Here is a 27007-nt window from a genome sequence, read left to right on the forward strand (position 1 = left end):
TTTACTTGCTTAATTAAACCTCCGTATTTTGGCTTGGAGACTAAAGAAAAGTCAATAGTGTGACTCTTGAAACCAAACAAGGGGCTTATTTTGAATGTACGTAATTAATTTGCGGTTATTTGTGACAACAAGGGGTTTATTAATGTAATATATTGATGTTTTTTATTTATTTGTAATATAATATGTCATTGTTCTTATCTGATTTTTAAGGCAAGGGTCAAGTGTTTTTATCTTTTAAAATAAGTGTTTGTCTTTAACTTTCTCTGGTTTAAAATAAGGGGAAAAATCAAGTTGTATTTATTGATACTTTCTGTAAACCAATTATTTTAAAATGTTATTGAACCAATCACAGCAAAACATTTAAAGGTCCAGTGTGTAGCATTTAGTGGCATCTAGCGGTGAGGTTGGACAACACATTCTTACTCTGACCTTGTCACATATTGACGTTTTAGTCATGGACTTTCCACGTCCAAATACGATGTTGCTTGTTGACATTCTGGGACACCGTGTCAAGTTCTGCCGTTACATGCATTGTCTTCTTTCAAAATACACTTCTGTTTTCACAGGAAATTTAACATTTATGTACAGTCTCTTTCAAAATAAACGCACCACGTCAGTACAACGCCGCAAATTGACATTTTTTTTCCTTCAACAACAAAAACACGTGGTTAGGTTTAGGTAAAAAAAAAAAAAAAAGGTTTGGCTTATGAGTCTTACGGGACGCAAACACTGCTCTCTTGGGTGAAAGTAGGTGTTTGTTGGACCCATCCACCACCTCTTCCACATGCTCCAGTCGGACTTTCACTGCCTTAACTTTAGTCCTTTTGTCGTCGCATTTTCCCGACACCGCTGGATGCTGTTAAACTATAACGGCAATTGGCCGCAACTCATGCAGATGTTAAAAGATACCTTTTTCATTGGTTTCTGACTCCACAAGTCATTGCCCAAGCACCAGATTTCAATGACTTCGGAGTGAGACCGGGTTGCCATGTGCCAAGTGTGTCGGAGTGCCACAGTGGCCGATGCAAAAATGTGAATGGCTCTATCTAGAGCCACTGTTTGATTTGTCCATTCTGGGCTACTGTAGAAACAATATGGCAGACTCCATGGAAGAGGACCCTCTCCATGAGTAGATATAAACGGCTCATTCTAAGGTAACGAAACACGTTTCTTATTTTCATGTGATTATACGCTAAAGAAAACATAGTTGTGAATATAAGTATAATTTTTTGGCCTGTTGATCATAAATCCTACACACTGGACTGTTATTGTAAAATATTGGGCTACAAGAGCGGCGTTTTTAGCCATAACCAGAGATTGTTAAGGAGCAGTGTGTGTGAATGTGTGTGTTTGTATGCTGGTTTTATATTGTTTGTTGTATGTTCTGGTTTCAAGGTTCTGAGGTCATGTTGAGAAGATGTTTGGGATGTTTTTGTAATACCGTGCTTTTCTACTTATTTTTCCTAAAAGCAACAAAAGATGATGTAAACACTGAGGGAGCTCATGTTGTGATGTAAAATTGGACTGAATGTTGACGGAAAGAGAGGAATGCTATCAAGAACCAGGAAACGATGGCTCTTAATTTTCATACGCTGAATGTGTTTTGATGACGAGAAAAACAAATAATATTCAAGAAGGAAAAACAAAAACTTGAGGAGGAGTGGTCATCCATGAACAGAGAGGATGAGGAGGAGGAGGAGGAGGGTGAACTAAAAGGATTTGTTTGACATTGTGGGAAATACTCTCTTGCCTAGAGTTAGATGAGGGGACAGATTCCACCCTCATGTTGGTATGATAAATGTGAAGTAGTAGCTGGTTAGCTTAGCTTAGCATGAAGACTAGAAATAGGTGGAAACGGCCCACCTGGCTCTGTCTGAAAGTAACAAAACCTACCTAAAGCTCAGTAATTAATTATTTACACCTTTACACCTTTTTTTATTTGTTGAATCTGCTAAAAGAAAACTAGGTGCAAGAAAACAAGAAATTAGAGGGATTGTGTGCCCGGATTGTTGCAGGGAGCAGTTGACAAGTAACCAGCAAGACTCAGAGAACTTCCTGGGAAGTCTTGGCCAAGAAATAGTCACAGCCAGTGTTAATGTCATTGAGAAAACCAACGAAACACTTTTTCCACGAGGAAAACGAGAAGATGACGCGCTAAAAATAGGACTTGATAATAAAAACTTAGATGAAATCTGTGCTTCATTTTTGTTGACGAGACGTTACGAAAATGTTCATGGTCGACTATCGGACGTTGAAAGCCGAGAATTGCTGAGTTTGTTATTATCTTCAAATGCGACAAGCTGGTAAACTCCAGTAAATGCGGCAGCATGTTTTGCTAGTTAGCAAAAACACTGACACCAGGGCAGTGTCAGCCATTGGTGTGAGCCGTGAGCTGTAATTCATCAGTAAATAATCAGCTGTATGTGTCTGACTGTTGATGGTGGAGCTGCTGAATGGACTTGTTGGGAGTTTGTCAGTTGCAGCAGTGCCTGTTAGCCGCTGAATGGCAGCAGAGCAAGCAGCCACTGGCCACCAGACTTCACAGCTGATCCCTGCAGGATTCTGCTTAGTTAGGACTGTCTCAGGAAGGTTTATGGTGATGCTGTTTGACAGGCAGGTAGGAGGCTCGGTTATCTGAGTGTAGCTGTGTTGTAAGTTAACAGTCTGAACTCAGATCAGTTTTCTGAGATGAAAGTTTAGTTTTAACCACCAACTCTGTGAGAGGACACGAGATTAAACCTCCAGACTATCATGTTAGAGATTAAGAAAGAATTCAGACTTAAGTCAGAGTCAGAGTTTACAATGAAGCTGGGTACAAAAATAAAAAGAACATGTAGAAAACATAATAACGAAAATGTCAAGAATTTTCATCGACAAACTATTAAGGATAAAAATTACTAAAATGTGACTTAAACGTAAAAGCATTTTCATCTCAAGACTAGGACTAAATCTAAAATAACTGTCAAAATTAACAATGCATTTTTTTCCACTTTGTTTTTTGTACAAATGACACAAAAAAGATAAAACGTGCTTATGAGTGAGCTTTACAGATGCTGGTTCACTGTTTTCGGACAGAACTTGGCTAGCTGTTTTTGATTTTTTTTTTAATGCTAAGCTAAGCTAACAGGCTGCCATAGCTCCAGTTCCAACTCGGCGAGAACTCAAATCAGCTTATTTTTTCCTCAAAATGTTGAACTATCTCTTTAAAGATGAAAGGTAAAAGTTGATTGGTAGGATCCCAAAAGATAGCACAGATGCAGATGGAGGAAAAAAGAATGTATAGATGATGTGAGCGGACACTTTTCTGTTAAATGAGGAGTTGTGAAATTCACCTACACTGCTAGTCAGATGGGCTGTTGCACCTGTATGATACAAACATAAAGAAAGGTTTCATTCTAAAATTAAGCCAAAAATATTAACTTACTATTTTAATCACTGCTTTTTATGTCGAATGTAATTTTGGAATGAAACCCTTCAGCGTCAGTAAGGACTTTGTACGAGACTTCACCACAAACACAGTATTATGTTGCACAACTACAAATGAAAACACAGTATTCACAGTATTTCAGAAGCGACAGTGTTGTAATCATATGTGCTTTCGATGATCAGCAGTCAGATTATGACGCGTTGGCTGCAATGTTTCCATTGAATTTCAGGTAAATTGTTCCTTAGCACGACCTCTCATCCATCCCCACCACTCACACATTCCTTCATGGTGAAAGTATAGCACAACTTTTTTCATGTTGTTGTAACAGTTTTTTGGTATCAAATGAGTGATATTTTCTGCTTCATTAAAAAAAAAAAGCTCAAGAAAAGTGTTTTCTCCTTTATTTTTACAAAAGTAGAACAAAACATGCAACTAAACTAAAATAAAAAAAGTTCTGCATCAGATATGTCTCAACAAATCCTGTACCATCATGTAATCAGCACTGGTAGTGGATGGTATTTGAGCTAGAATCAAACTGCTGACATTTTGTGTTCATGGCACGTCTCTCATACCGCTGAGGCCCCTGTGGTCTCCTTTCAGCCCTTAAGGGGAGCGGTCTCTGTGTCTGGATGTCCATCATGTGGGAGCTTCTTGTTCTGAGCGAGGCAGTTAATGCATCCACGCTGACAAGGACAGAAAATATAAGAGTCAGTACAACATTCACATACCATTTGTTTATCATTTACTTACCCTGTGTTACACTGTGTTGCTGAAGAAAGCTTTGTTTTTCTTACATGCCTCCATGGTGAAGAAGGAATCTGAAAACTTGGAAATTCTTTTAAAGAGTTGAAAGTCATAGAGGTCTGCATTTAACGACAGCAAAATTATATCAAACTGATCTAATATTGAAACTTCATCAATGCTCTCTTCGGAGCCAGACTCCATTGACAAAAATAGTGATTTTACCTCCATGAACACAGGAGCTGCTGGTCTACCACTGCCTCAATCAGTTAGTTAGTTTGTGTTATTGTGTGACTTTGGTGTTTTAAGGTTTAGCTCAGATTCACAGACCTGTATTATACTTGTGTATAACGGATGATTTGATATAGTTGTACAGCTGTTAAACACGGAGCCCTTTTACTTCAATTTATCAAGCATTTTCTTTGTTTTTGGATTCTTCGTTCATCGTGGAGGAGTGATTCGTATACAAATGGTCATTTGAGGGGTGACGTGCTCCTTTAAGTCAGTGGTTCCCAACTGGTGGGTTGCAGTCCAAAAGCGGGATACAGACACATTTTATTTTGAAGTACAGAGAATATCCAGCACAGAGATTTTATTATGAAGTGCTGTTTCCTGTTGTAGAGTGAGTGAATAAAGGACAGCTACTTAAGAGACAGCAAACTAGCTTGAGGAGAAATCTGGACCCCGTAGCTGGATGTAGATATCTTAGCAAAAAAACAAAAAAAAAAACACGATTATAGATGGATTTTATTTGTTACCTTCCGCAACAAGAAGCCAAGAATTGCCAACAACAGGAGCAACGCGATGACCGTCAGGAAGATTATCCACCAGGCAACTTTAGTGAAATATTTGACCTTTCTCTCGAGGAACACTGTCACCTTTACCTGCAGACAATGACATCATAAGAGTGGGGTTACTGAGGTACATCGACAGGTGAGTAACACTCAGATTACAATGCGTGGATTGCAGGATGACCCTTTTTGTTTGTTACTTCAGTGTGATGGTAGTTACTGCAATATTACATTGAGAACTGAAATTATTTAAGACCAAAATTTAGTTCTGTCCTCTAACACAACATATGCAAGTAATTTAACAGCATTAAACACACTTATGGTTTTACCTTTGTCCCAGGATTCTCTGGTTGAAGTCCAATATTCTCTGGAGAGTTTGTTAAAGTGAGAGTAGCATCCACAACAATGTCCAGGTAGTTCAAAGAGCTATAATCCTAAACGGGAATGAAATTGGTGTTACAATTCATGAGGGCTGCAACTAATTATTTTCACTGCCACCATCAAAATGGTGGAGAATGTCAGTTAGTGTTTCCCATAGCCCAAGAAGAATAAAGAAATGAGAAAATATTCACATTTGAGAGGCTGAAATCATAAAAAAAATTCACCTTTTCTCCATAAGATAATCTTTTATCTTATCTTTGTTAGTGGGGAAATTTGCAACAATGCAGCAGCAGAGGGAGAGTGAGTGCAAACAGGAAGCATTGGTAGAATAAAATACAAAGCGATATATAAGTACTTAAAAATAAATAAAGTGCACAAAACCAAAGAGCAACATAACAAGCAAACAGTATGAGAACACAAAGCAATATAAAAAGCAGAATATAATAAAGAGACAGACTGAATGGCTGGTTTCACATTACTGACTGATGGAGGTGTAGATATTGTACAGTTTAACAATTCTGATATTGTAACTGATCCTGAATAACTGATTGTAAGCATTAAAAAAAAGGAAGCAAGATATATCTGGTCGATTACTCGATTAGTTGTTACAGCTCGTTATGAGGAATGTTGGACAGAGCCAAAAAGCTAAAAGTCAGTAGGAAACAAGACCTTAAAGCAACAGAACTAAAGTACTGTCCCCACACATGAGAGGAAGGAATAAAACACCTCTGTAAAAGTGGCGTTCCACAGGCGTGAGTGCAGAACCATCACTGCAGAGCTGTCCAACCCCAGCAGAGGGCAGCGTATCTCCACACACTTCAGTCCATCAGAGCAGGTCTGAAACAGAGGACACACACCTGAGACTGAGGGGGGACATCTGACAGAGAAGACACTGAGCTCCCAGAGCCTCCCAACATTCTTACACACCCTTTGTATTACTATATACATAAGTGCAGCAAAGCAAAGGTTCAGACCAGTGCAAGGCTTTAATAGTTAACAAAAAACTAAAAACAGAAACTAGGTGTGAAAAAACATTTAAAACAAAAACTAGACCATAAAAAAACTGAAATTATATTGTGTGCTTACAAAACTAAATAAAATAAAAATATACAGGAAATGTCTTCAGTTTTAAACACAACAGACATGAGGAGGCACTGATGCATACATAGATAGAGACTGGAATCTCTGCATGACAGTTTTATCAACCTCCTGAGACCTGAACCTTTGTTTGGTTTGCATTTTTAATTTCTCCTAGCTATTTGGGATCAGTAGGACCTGATATATATATATATATATATATATATATATATATATATATATATATATATTTATATATATATATAATAAAGTCCCAGTGTCCTCAAACAAGTACTTCCTATTTAACAGCGTCTTAGCTTGTTTCTGTTATTAAAATGGTCAAATTAGTTGCCGTATCAAACTACAGACATTATTAATCATAAATAAACAATTAAAAAAACATAAAATGTGATCAGGTTTTGGACCTTGTTCACTTTTGTGTTGAGATTGGCTGCAGATTGACCTGGCAGAGATGGCAGCCATCTTGTTTTTACATGGATTAGTGTATTGTGCTCTTACTACCACTAGATGGCACAAAAATGTCCACAAACGAGGACGACAGATCTAAGTTAAGTAGAATGAAGTATACGGTTAAGTAAACCAAAATGTGATGTCCTCATATGAGGACACAGAGTCGAAGGAGGTTATAACAAAACAAAAAACCAAACAACTAAAATTTGTACTGAAACTAATAAAAAAAAATAAAAAACTAAACATTTTTAAACAGTAAAAACTAAACCAAAAGAGCACACTCTGTAAGCTAAGTGAAAAAAAATAATAAAATAAGATAAATAAATATATAAATTAAATAAAATAAAATATTAAATATTAATAAAATGTCATTTTTTGATCAAACTTGTGTATAATAATAATATTTTTTTTTTATTTCATTCATTGAAAAAAAGAAGAAAAACAAACATTACAATATAAACACAACATTCCCAAATCTGAATGAAAGGGAGCAGAAAGAAGAATAATCTTATTTAATCTGCCCCTTTATCCCAAAAAATTAATTTACAAAGCACTTAAATTAAAACAACTACAACAAAATAAACAAAAATAAAATAAAATAGCTGCTTAATAACAATAATAATAATAATAATAATAATAATAATAATAATATCTTACCAAGGTTTTGTATTTTCTTCTTTTTGGAAGAAATGGGAATCCGTCAGTTGAGAGAGCTTCAACTTCAGCTTCAGCTTCACGTCTTTTCCTTGAGGGGTCATGCCAACCCTCAATATCACACATCGTCACGTTAGGGGTGTGAATCATTACAGGAATTTCTTACATTTTGAACAATAAAACAAAACAAGGTGGAGGTGTTTTTACCTTTACATGTTTCAGTGGATTGACTTCGTCCACAGGTGAGCAGGGGACCGACTGTACACCTTTACTGTTGATCTGAGTCAAGTACAGAACCCATTTTCCTACAGAGTTCTCCTTCGGCCAGTGGATGTTCAGTGACGCATTGGCAAAAGATTTAAGTGATCTGCCCAAATTTGTTATCTGGAGGAAAAATAATTCATCAGAACAGTTTTGTTTGACCTGTTTGTGTGTGAGGAAAAAAAGCAACAAGGAATTTACAGTAAGATGGCAACACATGGCGACTCACCCTAAATTCAAATTGAACCAGAGTTCCAATTTCATCCACTGAATTCATGCCGCTCTCACCCTTCAAGGTTTCACCCAGTGACACTTGAGAAGGCCTGGCTAGTCTTAGAGACAAAAAGAGACCTCAGTGTTAATAGTCTTTGATCATTTCAAAGCATCTAAATAATTTTCAAGCCCAAATTTATTGCAAATAGCTTTTTAAAAAAAACAAAAAACCCAATAATGATAATAAATAAAATGAAACAAAATGAAATAAAATAAAATGAAAAAATAATGCCTCCATGAAGAATAGCTCCTATGATTTAATACAGTGGGTCCAGTGATAACTTAATTTTCAAAAAGCCGGGTAATTCTGCAAACAGCTTTTAAAAAGTTATTTTGTGTGTTTTATTGCACCAAAAGCCCCCCCCCCCCCCAAAAAAAAACAGGGCAATTTATATCTGTGTTGAAATTACAAAACTATAAACATAAAAAACAATAATTTATCTAATAAAATAACTCAATTTAAAAGACAATAAAAAGTACTTACCCATATACTCGCAGCTCCAGCTCAAAAACCACTTTTGCCAACGCCTCCACTGGCTGTATCGTCTGCACACTCGTCCTGCATCACAGCGATTACACATGTTTTTACCATCATCTTCAGCTCACTGATCAATAACTGATCAACTGACTTACGTTGTAAGTTGCATTGTGACGTTGACGTCTTTTGTGCTCAGTGTGATCCTAGATGTTGCGAGTAGGACATAAAAAGTAACCTGAGGAGAACGAATTCAGACAGTGATACACACTGAGGGTGTTGCAATATACCAGTATTGTGAATTAAAAATGAAATATTGATATACTGATAATACATATATTATAATATCATGTAAATAATCAAATGCCTCTTAAATCATTTTAATTTCTTTCCATTCTCGCTCTTTGTCTCTGTGCCCCAACGCCATCTGGCTGGTTAATTTTTCACTATCCATTGAGTGTAATTGCTCTTTTTGTACACTATTATATCTCATTTGCCAAAAAAAAATGACAGAGTGCAAAAACAAGATTAAAGATGAATCTGACTGATAGCTTTTTTTTTTTCAAACTTTCTATAGATACCACGAAAATATCGTTATCAAGGTTCGTTACAGAATTGACTACATAACAGCATTCTTTATGGCACACCATCCAAACTCCTAAACAAACTCCATTAAGAACTCTGCTGCCCCTCTGCTCACACATTCCCACTCCCGCCATCACATCACCCCTGTCCTCCAGAACCTCCACTGGCTCCCTGTCCCACAACACATCCAATTCAGAGTCCTTCTCCTCACTCATAAAGCCCTCCATAACTAGGCCCCCTCCCAGCTCACTGACCTGCTCCACTCAAGACCAAGCACCGGACCTGGGGTGACAGAGCGTTCTCCATAGCCACCCGCTGATTCAAGTTGGTCATTAAAAGTCATCTTTTCAAAATGGCTTTTAATGTGTGAAATTTACTGTGTTCTATTTTATGAGCGTTTTGAAATAATTTCAAGTGTCTTTGAGTCCCATGAAAAGTCCATCCATCCATCTTCTAACCGCTTCATTCTCTTGAGGGTCGCGGGGGGAGGCTGGAGCCTATCTCAGCTGACACTGGGCGAGAGGCAGGGTACACCCTGGACAGGTCGCCAGACTATCACAGGGCTGACACATAGAGACAGACAACCATTCACGCTCATATTCACACCTACGGACAATTTAGAGTTATCAATTAACCTAGTCCCCAATCTGCATGTCTTTGGGAGGAAGCCGGAGTACCCGGAGAGAACCCACGCTGACACAGGGAGAACATGCAAACTTCACACAGAAGGGCTTCCACACCCAGGATCGGGCCGGGAACCCTCTTGCTGTGAGGCGACAGTCCTAACCACCACACCACCGTGCCGCCCTCACATGAAAAGTGCTCTATAAATAAAATGTATTATTATTATATCATTATTATTGTTATTATTACTATTATTATTATTATTATTATTACTATCATGAACTCTTTTTACCATGTCAGCCATGCAAATATTGTGCAGTGCTACTCACCTCAGCATCTCTCTTGAGTGGATTTCCCAGTTCACAGTCTATTAGTGTTCCTTTTTCATTGGCCGCACAACTCACTTGTGTTTCCTGTAAACAAACGCACACAGAAAACAAAGAAATTTCCATATATTAAGCTTTCTGGATTGAGATTAATAATGCAAGATATAATGAACAAATAAATTATGATGTATTATTATCATTAAGATAAGACTCTACTGATCCCCGGGGTAAATTCAGAAGCTGCTCAGGGGAATATAAAAGAAAAAGGAAAAATAGTTCCACCTTTACCACTTGTAACATTCACAGTGATGCACACTTTAATACATCAATAATTACTAGTCCATACCCATTGGTAGCTTTGTCACCTTCTACCTATGCCAATCCTCAATGCCTCAATGTACAGTTTCACATAGATTGACCACGTCAGTGAATAGAAAAACGTGGGACAGACAGAATGACTGACTGACAGAATGACACACTGACAGTTTCCGTGATTATGTACAGCATACCATACCATGACTTAGCCATAACAAAAATTAGAAAAAAACAACAACATTGGTCCACAGGGGGAGCCACAGCGATCGGTCGTATTTTAGCCATTTTTAAGCATTTTTCTGTTGTTATAGCGCCACCCAGTTGCCAATTAGAGTTAAATTTCTCCAGTCACCTTGAGGCGTCCTGTTCTACATATCTACCAAGTTTAGTAAAAATTGATATGGCGGTTAGGCCTAGATGAGAAATTAGCTCTCTAGTGCCCCCATTTTGTTTGATGGGGTCAATAATGGAGGGGTCCCCTCAGATTATGTGTGGTCATATGCCTACAAAGTTGCGTGGTGATGGGTGAAACCCTTGAGATGTTATACACCTTTATGTGATGAGCCACGCCCTCCTCAATATTCATTGCCTTGTAGAAGCTCAGTTTTAGTAAGTTTTCCAACTTTTGCCAAGAGGGAACTTTAGATATTGGTCTCTAGATTATGTTCACTGAGTTTCATGCAGATCGGTCAAACTTCCTAGGAAGAGATCGATTTTAAGTGTTTTTCAAAAAATTCAAAATGGCAGAAAATCTATATAACTGGAAGTTATGGGTTCCTGAGGCAAATGTGTTCCTCATGAGGAGAGGCATCTCTGTGCAAAGTTTCATGTCTCTACGACATACGGGGCATGAGATATGTATGAGATATTCAAAGTTTGCAATTTCAATCGGTTGCTATAGCGACCCCCTTTGGCCAATTGATGTAATATTGCTTCATTCGCATCCTCCCATGACCCTCTACCACTGTGCCAAATTTCACATGGATTGACCAAGTCAGTGAGGAGAAAAACATGGAACAGACACACAGACACACAGACAGAGTTTTCATCATTATATAGTAAGATAATTTGATAAAATACACCACTCTGGACAATCTGCATAGTGAGTACTTTTACCTCTGGTACTTTGTGTAGATTTTAATGCTAATATTTTTACTGTACACTGTGGTTCTTCTACTTTTACTCATGAAAAATATCTGAGTACTTGCTCCACCACTGGTTGATCCTCAGAAAATAAAATATATACATATACAATAACGTAAATCCTGAAATCTTTTATTCACAGTAATCCCAATAATATTTTACATCAGCTTCTTTCTCACCACAGTTTCTTTTCCTCACTGGCTGATGTTTCAGATCAGCCACACTAATAAATCTTTATAAGTATTGTTCTTCCACCACAGAGCACTTGTGTACCTACTGATGCTGTGCTGTAGACAATGGAGGCGTAAGGAAGAGCATCGGGGAGGCTGATGACCGAGTGACTCTGGTGTGCGTCATCCCCGTTTCTGTTAGTCACAGTGATCTCCAAAGCTATATCATCTTCAGACGGAGTGATGACTGCAACACCATCCTCGCTACAGACACAAGACAACACCAGGGGTCTCATTTATAAAACAGTGCATAGGACATATATGTACAGGCAAAAGTGTGCCAACTGACACTGCGTCTCTAATTTCCCGTCTCCAAAATGTTCGTAAGTGTGGGTCAAAGTTTCTCCCATCAAGTCTGTTTTTATAGATCACAATTTTTCCGAGACGTGGTTTACGCCTCTTTCAGGCCTCGTTTTGTGCGGTTTGTGAGTTTTTTTGTTTTTGCCTTACCTGGCCAGTGGTTTGAAAACATCATGATTGTCTTGTTTTTTTCTGGAGCAGAATTTGTACTGTAGCTCGAGGTTACTTTGGCAAATGTTGTCCCTGCCGCAGCCTTTGTTTATTAATATAATCTGTGAAAAACAGCACAACAGAAATTAAACCTTTTTAAATCTTAGATTGGTTTCCAATTTATTTCTCTCACACAAAGAGATGCATTGCTAAACACAAAGAGGTATACAGACAGATTTAGGCATACACTGGTACCTCTGAGACTGTGCTCTTTGGCTGGAAGAGGTTGAAGACAGGAGTAACGTTGGGAAGATCTGCACTCGTCCTGGTTGTCTGACTGGAGCTCAAAAGAGACACAGTGACGGAGACGGGGATACTGTGCAGCCTGTCCTTAATATCACGCTGCAACAGAAGAGTTTTACTTTGGTTTCATGTGTAGAGTCAGGCGTTTGTTAGGTCTCTTTAAAAGGGACATTGCATATTAAAACAGTACCAGAAGTCGGATTCGGATGTCAGTACACACTTCTCTCTTCTGTCCAGGCAGCTCCAATTTTCTTGGAAAAGAAACCAGAAAGTCCATTCTGGGAGGAAGTCTCATCTTTCTCTTTTCGGCATCGGCCTCAAAAGTATAGCTGAGGGCTGAAAAGGAAACATATAATTACATAAACTGATATTTATACTGATATTTGTACCCACTGTTGCTGTTGTTCAGTACTATCACCACCATTACTACTTTTAATAATAATATTGTTCAGTCGGGACCACTTTATTTATATTTGCAGTGTGATATTTAGTGGTATGGCTCCGTTTCGGGACCTCCATGCCCTTCCACGTGCATACATGGACAGCCTGAGGCCAGGAGAGCAGTAGCAACGACCCCCACAGGTACAGAACAGAGCAGGCCTTAATAACAACAGAAATGACACAGATTAGTCAGACACAGGATGAAAAGAAGGAGCTGGGGTGGAGGCAGGTAGCAAAGTGGCTTGCAGAGGAAGCAGCAACAGTAGGCAGGCTAAAGCAGGGCACCCTGTAGGAGATTTGTCAATGGGATCCATAGAGCGGGTGATCCATCAACTGACCCTCTTGTATCAATCAGTTAATTCATCAGCTGACTGATGTAGCTGGGATGTGAGCTGAACTAAATGCTCAGTTTATTACTGCAGCAAACACTGCAACTTCTACAACTTCTTTTATTACTGCTACCGCCATTTACTGCCAGTAATAACTGCGGTATAAAAATGAGGCTGGTCTCACTCTGAAATTGTTGAATTGCGGTGCTTGGGCAGTTATTTGCAGCATCAGAAACCAACGAAAAAAGGCATCCTTTAACATCCGCATTATATGTGGCCGGTTGCCGTTATAGTTACAAGGACAGAAGTTAAGGCAGCAAATGTGCGACCGGGGCGGGTGGGACTGGTGGTGGATGGGTCCAACAAACACCAACTTTCACCTAAGACAGCGGTGTTGGCGTCCCGTAAGATTACCCTGTTCTTTTTCCCTAAACCTGATTACATGCTTTTGTTGTTGAAGGAAAAAAAACCTGTCAATTTGCTGTGTTGTACTGACGTAGTGTGTTTATTTTGAAAGTTTAACTTGATAGTACATAAACGTAAAATTTCCTGTGAAAATGGAAGTGTATTTTGAAAGAAGACAATGCATGTAACAGGCAGAACTTGACACGGCGTCCCAGAGCATCAACAACCAACGCACCCAGGATACCTTGCACCTTGTGGATAGGCAATGCCTCTGTGGGCACCGGCACTATGCACTACACTACTGACGCCCCCACAACCTTAAATTTGACAGCAAACATTTTTTGATCAATGATCTAGTCTGGCACAATTTTACTATGAAAAAAGCACCACTGTAGGCTTTAACTCAATGGTATATCCATAAATCTATTTTCAAAATTCAATTCAATTCAATTCACAATTTTATTCACAAAAACAGATAAAAAAATACAAGTAAAATTCATAACAAATAATGAAGATGTGAAAAGGAACACCCTGATAAGCTATCAAAAGCTTGAGAATAGGGGCCCAGATATGATGCAAATTGTATTTTAAAATGTGTTTATAAACACGTCTAGATTTAATTTAAAAAAAGTGCATGTAATAAACAGTAACATTTATAACCTACAAAACTGCTAAGACTAACCAAGAAACCTAGAAACTAAACTAACCTTATGCCAACTACTAAACAGTCCCAAGACATTTATTCCCTCAGTCTAACATTGGTTAGGATAGGATAACATGAATAGAGACACATTGCAAGAGGAAATAACAGTACATATATATGTACATATAAATGTATGTAAAAAAGTATGTAAAAAATGACATGTATACATTACAAAGACAATAAATGCTGTATAAAATAAGGGATGAACAGGCTTATATTCAGTGTGAAGAATACTGAACTGACGACAAGGAAACTTACTCAGTTTGGGGTTGAGCGATGCTGGGTGTGCCGTGTAGGTAAAACATGCCCGAGCTGTAAAATAACTTCACACAAGTTTGTGCAAAGACACACTGGATCAAAAGTCAAACAGCCTGCAGTTCATGATCATGTTGACATCTATGTTACTGTGCCTCTTACCATGTGCGTTCATCACATTGTTCCTTTGTGATGTCTATTTGATTTGGTGTTACCGTCAGATAGGTGCTGACAGTGACCACTGGCCTCGCTCTGAAGCAGAGACAACAAATATGACAGGTCGAATAAGTGTGCCGGTTTGGAATTTGATATTGGAAGCCAAAAGTTGTTAGAAAAATGAAAACAGTTTAAAAAAATGTTGTATGATGTTTAAGCTCTTTCGCAGCACAGTGGAACTGAGGGGTAACCCCATGCAGTGTGTGGATATCAGATTGCACTGTAGTGATTCCTCCAGTAATATGGCCCTTCTGATAGCAGTGTTGACACAGTGCTGCACAAAATGGCCCAATTCAAGAGCAGATATATAATTTATAAACTATAAAAAGTGAGTAAATATTGCAAAATAGTTAAAGGAAAATATGTCATAAACAAATTTAAAAATGTAAGAAACAAACAAAGACAAAAGGAAGAACACATAAGCCCCGTTTCCACCAAAAACTTTCAGTACAGTACCTTTGGACCCAAAAGTAAACCCTCACACATGGTACATAGACCCTAGCGTTTTCTCTGCAAACAGTACTCTTAAACGTGGGCGGAGTTGTTGTCACTCACTGCTCTGTCCAGCACTCACTGTATTTCCTCCTTTATCATTCAGCACCTCGTTTATCATCCACAGAACGAGACTACATGTGGACATTTTCAGAACAAAATAGAACAGGCTGCAGTGAGAGTCTCTCTTTATGGGATATTTAAAAATAGTGGGTTTGTACATTCAGTCCTTCTCAGGCAAGCTCAGGGGTTTAGTGATGCCGTAGCCCACAGGAACTATACTCCATGATGCTTTTTTTTCCTTTGGATTGGTATATATGCAGTTCAAAGAATCCAGTTGAAATTCATAAATATAAACACTTGAAGATCCACTCATTACTTAAAGTGTATGTCATATAAAAACTAAAGTGATGGTCAAAGTTGTCACGGTGAAATTTAAGGTGTGTTGATCGATTCATGTTGTCAACTCACGCATTGAGTAACAGTCCAACAGTTAACGTTCCACCTTAAAAGTTGCCGGCAGTCGGCCCAGTGAATTAAGTGGGTAAAGTGGTAAAACATCCTGTCATTTTATAGTTACAGTCTACTAATAAAACTCTCCACAGTATGAACAGTGGTTACATGAGCCTCAAAACCAGACACAACTCAGCCCTGAGCAGAGTGACCGTCCTCTATTGACCAATTAGACTGCAGTGTTCACAGCTGCACCTTTTAGTATTAGATCTGCGTGCTAGGTACCCCAACAGAGGGGGGACCAAAAATGGGAACGGTACTAAACAGTTCCATTGGTACCATCCACAACTTTTCACAGTGAAACGGAAAAAAGGTGTGCTGAACTGCTTGGTGGAAACAGGGCTTTCATCTATAAAATTTGAATTTACCCTGTAAGTCGTTTCTGGGGAGTGTTTGACATGAAAACTTTAATGATAGAAACACCAAAAAAAAAGACAAAGAATAGAAATAAAGTGTTTGTGTTGAACACTTACCTGTAGACAAAGACAGAATCAGACAGAGATCCCACAGCCAGATCAGGATACTGATTGTTATCCACGTCCAAGTTTCCAGACAGAGAATATCCAAACAGAGTAGCCTCTTTGGACCCTGGTGAGAGTACCTGAAAAACTCAGAATATGGGGGTGTAATTTAAAGGTCTGTTTTTACTGTCTGAACATTTCCAACCACAGAGGGTGGCCTCACCTGCACTGGCTTTTGGTGGATTCCATCTGATGTGCCGTAGTAAAGGTAAACTCGACCAGAGCCATCATATGGTGCCCCCACAGCAATATCTGTCAAAGATTAACATAAAGACAAAGTGGGGCGACAGCATAAATGGAAGAAAAAGATAATAGGTGTATCTCAAAATACACATGCATTAGATGCATTACAAGCAGCAGAAGTTCTTTTTTCATAAACACACTACAGTATACTTAATGTTTATGTGTGCTGCTCTTCTGTTGTAGATGTTTTCAAGCTTTGAATGGGCTGATAATCCCAAAATCAAACATTCATGTTTTTACTCGTGCCTGTAGTGCTCTTTAGTAATCTAGATCTTATTCAGTTGAAAGAAAATAGTTCCTGTATGAAACTGCTCACAACAAGGCCTGTGGATTATCTTGGACACTTTTCTGGCACTTTGAGCACCACGAGCCAAGTGCCATTTAGTTCCATTATATTCGTGAGAAGGCAGACATCTCTTCGGCCAATATCTCCAACAGTTGGCAGCTCACACCAAAACAATCTAGACTGATGAAAAGCCCTACAAGTAAATGGGAAAATATGTATTTTTGATTTTGGGGTGAAGTGTCCCTTTAAAATGAAACTATGAAACTTTTGAGAGAAGAAAAAGGCATCTTTGCTCTTACAAATTAAAAGTCCAGATCATAACCAATGAAACACTCCTGTGCTCATCTCAGTACACCCAAAGGTTTTTTTGCTTTAACGTCTTAGTGTGACCAGCAGCTTATGGTTGATAGTGTCAACAAACTTTACTTGGATACTGCTGTTATGTTTTAGCACTTAGCATTATCCTGACCTGTACTTGTGGCCACAGAAGCCACTGTTTAACAACGGTTACACAGTCTGTAGAGTGCTCCAGGGATGACGTTCCCCTGTAGGCCGATGAGGAAGTTACCATCACCTCGGTTCCATCATCAAAAAGCCTATGGGACTTTTCTATCTGATTTTGGATTATTGCAGAAAATAAGCTCTATGGCCAACAAACATTTATGATTATTACTCCTTTTGTTCACAAATGAACACTACATTATAATTTTTCGAGGCCCAAATGTAGTCGTTAGAAGTACAAAGCTAATGTTCGGCTATAAACCAACTACACTACAGTCGCATGATTTAACACTCGTACCACAATGACGCTGTAAAGCTGTATTCGGCGTGATGTCACTCTGTAGTCTTATTTAGCAACTTGTTAGCAACCGCCTTTTTCAAGACACATAAAAGCTTCAAAATTCACAAGTGGAGTATTTACTGACGTATTTTATGTTGTAGAACAAAACATGAAAGTCTCTTAAGGTGCGGACAAACCAAACCGACATCAAAGAACTAGTGGCGACGAAAGCCAACTGTTGCGTCGTCTACGTCGCCTCACGTTGCCCTGTGTCAGTTGCATTTGAACACACTACACGGCCTACATCCGACGGCCAAGTGGCACATACGTTCTGCGCCTGCGTGAGAGAGAGCGGAGTGACAGAGTGGTACATCCTGACAGCCGAGGGGTTTCCTATCTGTGCAGCCGAGCACCACAGCACCTCCACAGACTAATACATTAAAGGCCCGGTGTTTCCTCCTTTTTCCCACTTTAACCTGAATAACAAACCAGGGCTCGGCTCTCCATTTGGATCCAGCTCAGAGACTAGCGAGGGCTAACTGGCTGTGCTTCCCTCCGGTCATGCTGCAGCTAACGCTCCGCTAGCCGCTCCCAGCAACCCCTGGCTCTCTGTTTGGATTCTAATGGAGAGCCGGGGCTAGCTGGGAAGCTAGCGGAGGCTAACTGGCTGTGCTTCCCTCCGGTCATGCTGCGGCTAACGCTCCGCTAGCTGCTCCCAGCTAGCTCCGGTTTGTTGTTCAGGTTAAAGTGGGAAGAAGCAGCGGGTCTGTGGGCCTGAGAAGGAAGCACCGGTTAGCCCCGGTTTCACTACAGGCAGATTTACTCACTACAGGGGCGAGAAAATATAACCTGAACAGCCAATCAGAGTGATCTCTCTCACTGACTAGCTCCGCCGTCAATTCAACATGCTCAGAAGCCACCGACGCCAACCACGTGCAGATGGTGCGGGACACACCGCAAAAACTAGGTCGACAGACGCTCACCGACGGCCCGACTTTGGTTGACGGCCGACTGTCGGCTTGGTGTGTCAGGGCCTTTAAGCCTGTGTTCACCACAGACCTTATTCAGGGATCTAACACAAAACCCACTGACTTTGATGAAGGTACCGGGAGTGCAAAAATGCTAACTCATTTTCAGATTTAAAAAGTGAGAATTGAGTATTTGAAATTAAAACAAGTCACTTTCTTCGTCAGATTTCATGACATATTTGATATAAAAATGTCCCAACCTCCAAAACCATCTTGATTGATGTCTCCTATGCTTGCCACTGCAAGGCCGAACATTGAGTCTTTATGTCCAAGAAGTTGAGTTGGAACAATCTTCTCCCAGTTTTTTCCTTTGTCGTTGATATAGATGTAGACAGCTCCTCCAACCAATCCATCTTTAACAAAGAACTGTGGTGCTCCTACAGCGAGGTCCTCCCACCTGCACATATCAAACTGTCACAGTACAGGAACACGCACAGCAGTCTCATAATAACGATAACAGGCCGGAAGACATGTTTGTTTTGGCAGAACACTCAAGTAGTGATATGCACTGTGTACAAAAGGTTGTGTGATGTCGTTTGTGTGCATGTTTGTGTATCTCAAAGCGCCAGCATGACAAATCCCTGGATGTTAATGCAAATAAGGTAGATACAAGACAGCAAGTCCTACTGCTATGCAAGCTGCCTTCAGAAAGAAGGTTTACAGAGCAAAATTTACTCCACAATGTCAAAGAGAACTGAATAACATAATCAGAAATGTATTTATTTATAATCTTAGAGCCTTACTTGTTAGTCAAAAAATAGAAAATTTTAAATTGTCACAGAGGCAAAGGCCATGGCACGAACTGTAGATGTTTGGAGGGTAGACGTAATATTTTACGCTTGGCATTCTGGAGCCAGAAGTGACTGTATTTGGACAAGAGGGTGGAGCCATTCACTGTGCGTCAATGGTTGTCTGTCTCTATGTGTCAGCCCTGTGAAAGTCTGGCAACTTGTCCAGGGTGAACCCCGCCTCTCGCCCAATGTCAGCTGGGACAGGCTCCAGCTGTCCTGTGACCCCTAACAGGATAAGTGGTCAAGTAACTGCAGTTTTTCGGCACCTCAGCACTGGCTCCATTTTTCAGTCCAGGTTGCTGCTTGCTCTAGACAGTCATTATCATGAGATTTTACTTTGAACCAAAGTGTAGAATTGATGGATTGACCAATATAAAGACTGTCCTCAGTAAACCTACCCATCACCATTGAGATCCACCACTGCCACATCATAACCAAAGGAGGAGGCCAGGCCCTGACCAGAGAGGACCAACTTCACAGCCAAACTTGTCTTCAACACGGGGTCGGCCTTAAGAAATGCCACCTGGCCACTGTAACCTCCTCTGGGTGCTCCTGAGACGATGGTCAACTCACCCTGTCCGATGAGGGCCATACCAGAGTCAATGGAGAATCCTGGAGGACAGAATATGGAGATATTTATGGGGAAGTTATAGGAATAAAGACAAGGTTGTGGAGCTACCTCTAAATACATAAAGAGCATTCTTACTACTGAAAATCATCTCAATCTAGTATTTCATCAACAACTGGATATATAGAGCAAGATCAAACTTGAAATGCTCAAACTGACACAGACCATGGTTATAAACTGACCCAGGTAGCTGTCTCTCTGTAGGGGAATGAGGTTTGGGTCAAATTGGTCATAATCCCCAGTCTCACGAGGATCCGGACTGAAGATGTCCAGGTTGTCCACGACTTCCATTCGTACGATTCCTTTAAACAGTGAGAAAATACAGAATGACAAGATTTTACTGTATGTTTTAGCTTGTAAGTTGTAATGTATGTCATTGGGCAGGAAGCTATATATGAACACATTTTTGTGCGTACCCATGATTTGCTCCTATTCTGTTAGTTTACACTGATTTCTGGGATTCAACCACTGTTTTCTTATTTTTGCTTTTTTTCTTAGGTAAGAGAAAATTTTATGAGTGGTCGAGAGCACCCTTATCAAAATAACTAAAACCCATCTCATATTCACAGTCCACAAACTGTCCACTGCATCACATTTAGAGTAATTATAATGATTGGATTATGGGCCAAAGAAATATTACCATTGATCCAAATTACTGTAATTTTAGTTACTGTGCATCACTCTGATGACCTTAGTACATTTACTTAAGCATGAATCTGAGGTACTTTTACTTTACTTGAGTGTTTTAATCTCACGCCGCTTTGAAATTCTCCTCAATTTCACAGGGAGAAATTATGGTTTTTGGAACTCAAACCATATGAAAATATGGAAGTGCAGCTGAAATGATTCGTCAGTTGATTAGAAAATTAATTGGCAATTATTTTGATAAACTCTAAGTCTTTTTTTTCTCAAAAAAATTCATGCGGGTTTCTTACTATATAATGACGAAAACTCTGTGTGTGTCTGTGTGTCTGTTCCATGTTTTTCTCCTCACTGACTTGGTCAATCCATGTGAAATTTGGCACAGTGGTAGAGGGTCATGGGAGGATGCGGATGAAGCAATATTACATCAGTTGGCCAAAGGGGGGCGCTATAGTAACCAACTGAAATTGCAAACTTTGAAAGGGCATATCTCATGCCCCGTATGTCATAGAGACATGAAACTTTGCACAGAGATGCCTCTCCTCATGAGGAACACATTTGCCTCAGGAACCCATAACTTCAAGTTATATAGATTTTCCGCCATTTTGAATTTTTTGAAAAACACTTAAAATTGATCTCTTCCTAGGAAGTTTGACCGATCTGCATGAAACTCGGTGAACATAATCTAGGGACCAATATCTAAAGTTCCCTCTCGGCAAAAGTTGGAAAACTTACTAAAACTGAGCTTCTATAAGGCAATGAATATTGCGGAGGGCGTGGCTCATCACATAAAGGTGTATAACATCTCAAGGGTTTCACCCATCACCACGCAACTTTGTAGGCATATGACCACACATAATCTGAGGGGACCCCTCCATTATTGACCCCATCAAACAAAATGGGGGCACTAGAGAGCTAATTTCTCATCTAGGCCTAACCGCCATATCAATTTTTACTAAACTTGGTAAATATGTAGAACAGGACACCTCAAGGTGACTGGAGAAATTTAACTCTAATTGGCAACTGGGTGGCGCTATAACAACAGAAAAATGCTTAAACATGGCTAAAATGCGACCGATCTCTGTGGCTCCCCCTGTGGAACAATGTTTGTTTTTTTCTAATTTTTGTTATGGCTAAGTCATGGCATGGTATGCTGTACTCAGTGGGTATGGACTAGCATTGGTGACTCTAAATTGTCCGTAGGTGTGAATGTGAGTGTGAATGGTTGTCTGCCTCTATGTGTCAGCCCTGTGATGGTCTGGTGACCTGTCCAAGGTGTACCCCACCTCTCGTCCAGTGTCAGCTGAGATAGGCTCTCTTGACAAAAAATTAAGAGAATATCAAGAGAAATTTAAGAGATTGTTGCTTGAAATCCACTGTGTGCCAAAACAACAAAAAAACTATGGTAATAATGTTAACTTAAAACAAGTGTATTTATACTGTGATGGTACGACAAATAAAGCACTGCTTCAGTTTAAAAATACCTGACAAATTTACTTTTTACTCCCATTTGTCAAAAACTTAAGTCCCCAGTCCTGTAAGGAAATGTTTTGGCCTTAGTAGAAAATCAAAGTATGTATTTGTTGTCCATCATCCCAGATTGACTTTTCGGGAGGAACCAGTGGACTTGGGGCTGCAAGCTACAGGCTTACTGGGGAAATCACTGTATTAAGAGACGGGCTAAAGCACTGGTGGTTCTGGTCTGTCAGCTGTATCCTTTTAAGTGTATGAATATAAAAACTGAATGTAAACCTTAACTTGGTCTCTGTCTGTCTCTTAAAATGCAATAAAACATGAGAAAGAAGACAACTGAAGCTCATTTCCAATCTGTTTGTAATGACTAAGCACATACTGCACATGCTTGTTAATTCTGGCTGATGAAACAAACACCTGAAGGTGCTGCCTAAGTTTTAATTTACCTTTCCACAGGTACGCTCCCGGTGCTCCAAATAACAGAGATGTGTTGTCCTTTGCAAAAGATGCCCCATGACCCTGTTGGCAGTATGCAAACCATGCGTGGTCCATTTGACGTTTGGTCAGGTGCTTAAGGCCACAAACTACCCTCCTCCACGTCCTCTCTACCTTCCCGACCTGCAGGTCTTCCCCTAAGAGGTAACACTGACCCGTCACCAAACGAGGGACATAAAGGCTCGGACTTGGGCTCCATTGCTGGTATCGATGAGCACAAGTCTACAGGGGAAAGATGACAAAATGACTGGGTACTGATTTTTATTGTTTAATTATTTAAATGTGGAGTATTTTGCTTACCATGACATTTCTTCCAGGACCTTGGCTCGTCACTCTAACTCCCATCCACTGGTTGTTTATGCCTTTACTATCCAGAAACGCTGGAAAAACAAAGTTGAGCTCAATGTGCAGCCAAATTGTCAGTGTAATAACATTCAGAAGTACTCAGATATTTAACTCAAGGATAGTACCAATTTTATAATGTAAAAATGCTCCATTTAAAGTAAAAGTTCTGCATGCAAAATTCTAATTAAGTAAAAGTAAATAAGTATTATCTACAAAATGCTCTTAAAGTATTGAAGGTACATTTACTCTTTCTACAGTAAAAGGGTTGCTGTGACTGATGTTTTATTAGGTATGGTATGGTTGCATTATCAATACTGATGCATCAATGTGCAAGCAGTATTTTACTTTTGTAGCTCCTCGCGGTGGAGCTGTTTTTAACTACAGTACTTAAAACACAGTTCAGTCCACTGGTTCCCAGCCAACCCAGTCGCCAGAATAAATGTTTGCACTGTACATTTCTGCCATGGATATTTTATATTTATATATTGTTACTAGTCCATACCCATTGGTAGCTTTGTCAGCTTCTACCTATGCCAATCCTCAATGCCTATGTGCAGTTTCACATAGATTGACCACGTCAGTGAGTAGAAAACCGTGGGACAGACAGAATGACTGACTGACAGAATGACACACTGACAGTTTCCGTGATTATGTACAGCATACCATACCATGACTTAGTCATACCAAAAATTAGAAAGAAAAAAACAACCAAACATTCGGCCACAGGGGGAGCCACAGCGATCGGTCACATTTTAGCCATGTTTAAGCATTTTTCTGTTGTTATAGCGCCACCCAGTTGCCAATTAGAGTTAAATTTCTCCAGTCACCTTGAGGCGTCCTGTTCTACATATCTACCAAGTTTAGTAAAAATTGATATGGCGGTTAGGCCTAGATAAGAAATTAGCTCTCTAGCGCCCCCATTTTGTTTGATGGGGTCAATAATGGAGGGGTCCCCTCAGATTATGTGTGGTCATATGCCTACAAAGTTGCGTGGTGATGGGTGAAACCCTTGAGATGTTATACACCTTTATGTGATGAGCCACGCCCTCCACAATATTCATTGCCTTATAGAAGCTCAGTTTTAGTACGTTTTCCAACTTTTGCCAAGAGGGAACTTTAGATATTGGTCTCTAGATTATGTTCACCCAGTTTCATGCAGATCGGTCAAACTTCCTAGGAAGAGATCAATTTTAAGTGTTTTTCAAAAAATTCAAAATGGCGGAAAATCTATATAACTGGAAGTTATGGGTTTTTGAGGCAGATTTGTTCCTCATGAGGAGAGGCATCTCTGTGCAAAGTTTCATGTCTCTACGACATACGGGGCATGAGATATGCCCATTTAAAGTTTGCAATTTCAATCGGTTGCTATAGCGCCCCCTTTGGCCAATTGATGTAATATTGCTTCATTCTCATCCTCCCATGACCCTCTACCACTGTGCCAAATTTCACATGGATTGACCAAGTCAGTGAGGAGAAAAACGTGGAACAGACACACAGACACAGAGTTTTCGTCATTATGAAGTAAGATGTAGCAGATACATTTAAACTTTGTCTCTTCGCATTTCAACAACACTGTGGTTGATGTGTGGTTAGGTTTAAGCACAAAAACATTAGCTCATGTTTTGGCTTTAGATACCTCCTTGGCACTATCCCCAGTGGAAAAACAGCTACAGGTCATTAAAACACCCACATTTGTGGCTAACAAGTCGCTGGATACGCAGGGATGATTCGCTAAAAAATGAAATCTGGAGAATAAGCAGTTTTTGGGTCCCAGAGAAAAATTAAAACGTGAAATGGGGAATCACTCTTTGGTGAACCTGCTAACAACTAATAGATATGTGAAAAATGCATTAATCTTAATCTGAAAAGTTACCAGCTGTGAAATAAATGTAGTGGTGCTCTGAAGTACTCTTAAATGTTGTGTAGCAGAAGTAGAAAGTAGCATGAATATACTCAAAGTATCAAACATGTACTTCTAGTACTACTATTTAATTACTTTCATGTTAAAACACACAAAGATGATTAAATATGCAAACAAACCGTCATCATCAAACTCAATGGGCTGGCAGCGATCAGACGTTGTAGTGAGATCACACTGGTAAACAACACCAGTTACATTCACTTGGTTCTGGTGTTTTGCTCGCGGAGCTCCAACCAGCAATCTGGGGAAAAATACCTCAACTGGTTAGACACAGAGTTTAAATAAATTTACTCAAACTTAATAAACTAGCGTTAATTTTCACTCACAGGTTCTTTTTGGCAGGATTCAGCTGCTGGTGGAAAGCAACAGAAAATCCAAACAGGCTTCCTGGATCTCCATTTCTCTGCATCACATTCTGCGTGTCCAGATTGAAAGCTGTAACATCAAAAGTCAGGAGGCACCAGAAACACAACAGATACACCATGTGCCAATGCTTTGCCATGATTTGGATTAAAGTGTGTAAGCTGCCCTTTCTCCTGAAGTGGCCGAGCTCTGTGAGAGCACAGTGACTGTAACCCTCACAGGAAAGGGATTGGCCTCAGCAGGTGCTAACTGGCTCACTGTAGACAGACAAACAAGGTGTGGTGGCAAGAAATTTATCTTCATACTAACAAAGCTGCACTGTTCACTTGTATGGGTTGATAACTGAAGTTAATATTAACCAAGTTCTGCTTTGATGAAAGCCAGACGTGAGACACACCCTCTGAGCAAAAGTCTTCCTCTGCTGGCACTGAGCTGGCCCTGGCTGAATATTTAGAGAATGAAATGAGGTCATGTTGTGGCTTTCACTGGCTCTGCAAAAAGCATGTGAACGAATAAAACAGTCAACATGCACATGACTTAAGACCTTTGTCCTTGTTGTTCATTTTGATTCATTTCTCTAAAATTTATAAGAACTAAAACATCCCGGCAAACAGTGGTCTGAAGGTGACACCACGTCCACGGCCAAAATGGTCCAGGTCAAAGGCCACAAAGTGCACCGCCCTTATGAGGCAGATGGCCAGATGGTGACGTGGTTTCGATGTCCAATAATGCTCCATTCAGACCTTTATTACAAGGAAATATTACTCACTGCTTTAAAAAACAATGACATGCATATATTTTAAATACTGTTTCTGTTTGTGAATTGATTGTTATCAGATGGCCACACTGTGACATCCACTCCACATCCAAGGACGTGTATTACAACACCTATCCCCCCCCCCCCTCCCCCCCCCCCCCCCCCCAAATCTTTTTAATTAATATTTCCAGACACATGAAAAAGTCAGTTCATCAAATACAAAACCTAAAAAAAATCTGCAACAGAAAAACAGCAACAAAAAACACAAAACAGAAGAACAAGAAAGAAAGGCAGAGTCAGAGCAGGACAGGGAAAACAGGTGATTATTCAAAATTTGAACGAGAATCAATGCACTGTGTAAGCCACATTGTTTCATAAATTCATAAATCACAGAATGTAAAGAAAAGGAAAATGGATTTCCCAAGGCAAAGTGGACCCAGGGGAGGGGCCAGACTAAAAGCGATTCAAGAAGACCTTGATGAAACGTCATATTCGGTTGTTGAGGACCTTGTTTAGTATGGGGACACTGGGACACAAAAGTATCTATCAAAAGTTTTAAAATCTGCAGCATGGGTTGAATAATAGTGATTTTTATAGATTTGCTCAACTCAATGACCAATTAATGAAGGTAAATTAAAGTATGTGGATATTAGGATACTAAAATCTTCATAGACGCTTATGTTTTGAACTCAAATAAAAAAAAAAACATCTCAAGACTTTACAGGGGCTGCAACTAACTAAATCTAACTCATTGTGTATAAAACAGAGAATGGGAAATGGGAGAAAACCTAGGTATAACAGAGGAGGAATGGGAGGAGTTATGTGAACTACAATGGAAACTACAGGTTCAGC

At 39.6% G+C, this 27007-nt stretch overlaps 1 protein-coding gene across 2 annotated transcripts; it reads right to left on the reverse strand.

Annotated features, from left to right (window-relative positions):
* Positions 1–3811: 3811 nt before the first annotated feature.
* LOC117261210 (integrin alpha-6-like) lies at positions 3812–25680 on the reverse strand. Of its 2 annotated transcripts, XM_033633530.2 has the most exons (25): positions 25362–25678; positions 25155–25276; positions 23070–23149; positions 22721–22991; positions 20342–20461; positions 19930–20143; positions 18941–19137; positions 16566–16654; positions 16355–16482; positions 14823–14912; positions 14664–14728; positions 12718–12863; positions 12480–12626; positions 12225–12346; positions 11822–11978; positions 10090–10173; positions 8710–8789; positions 8561–8635; positions 8033–8135; positions 7750–7926; positions 7546–7653; positions 6067–6177; positions 5289–5393; positions 4927–5052; positions 3812–4110 (listed from the first exon to the last, which is right to left on the reverse strand). In XM_033633530.2, the coding sequence occupies exons 1-25, from the start codon at positions 25535–25537 to the stop codon at positions 4024–4026; spliced, it is 3180 nt and encodes a 1059-aa protein (XP_033489421.1). In that variant the 5' UTR covers positions 25538–25678; the 3' UTR covers positions 3812–4023. The 2 variants fall into 2 exon arrangements, 1 of the variants encoding a protein (XP_033489421.1); XR_004502016.2 differs by lacking the exons at positions 3812–4110; positions 4927–5052; positions 5289–5393 and having other exon boundaries at positions 7546–7633; positions 25362–25680.
* Between the last annotated feature and the right edge of the window lie 1327 nt (positions 25681–27007).

Source organism: Epinephelus lanceolatus, chromosome 7 (assembly GCF_041903045.1).
Source record: "Epinephelus lanceolatus isolate andai-2023 chromosome 7, ASM4190304v1, whole genome shotgun sequence".
NCBI lineage: Eukaryota > Metazoa > Chordata > Actinopteri > Perciformes > Serranidae > Epinephelus > Epinephelus lanceolatus.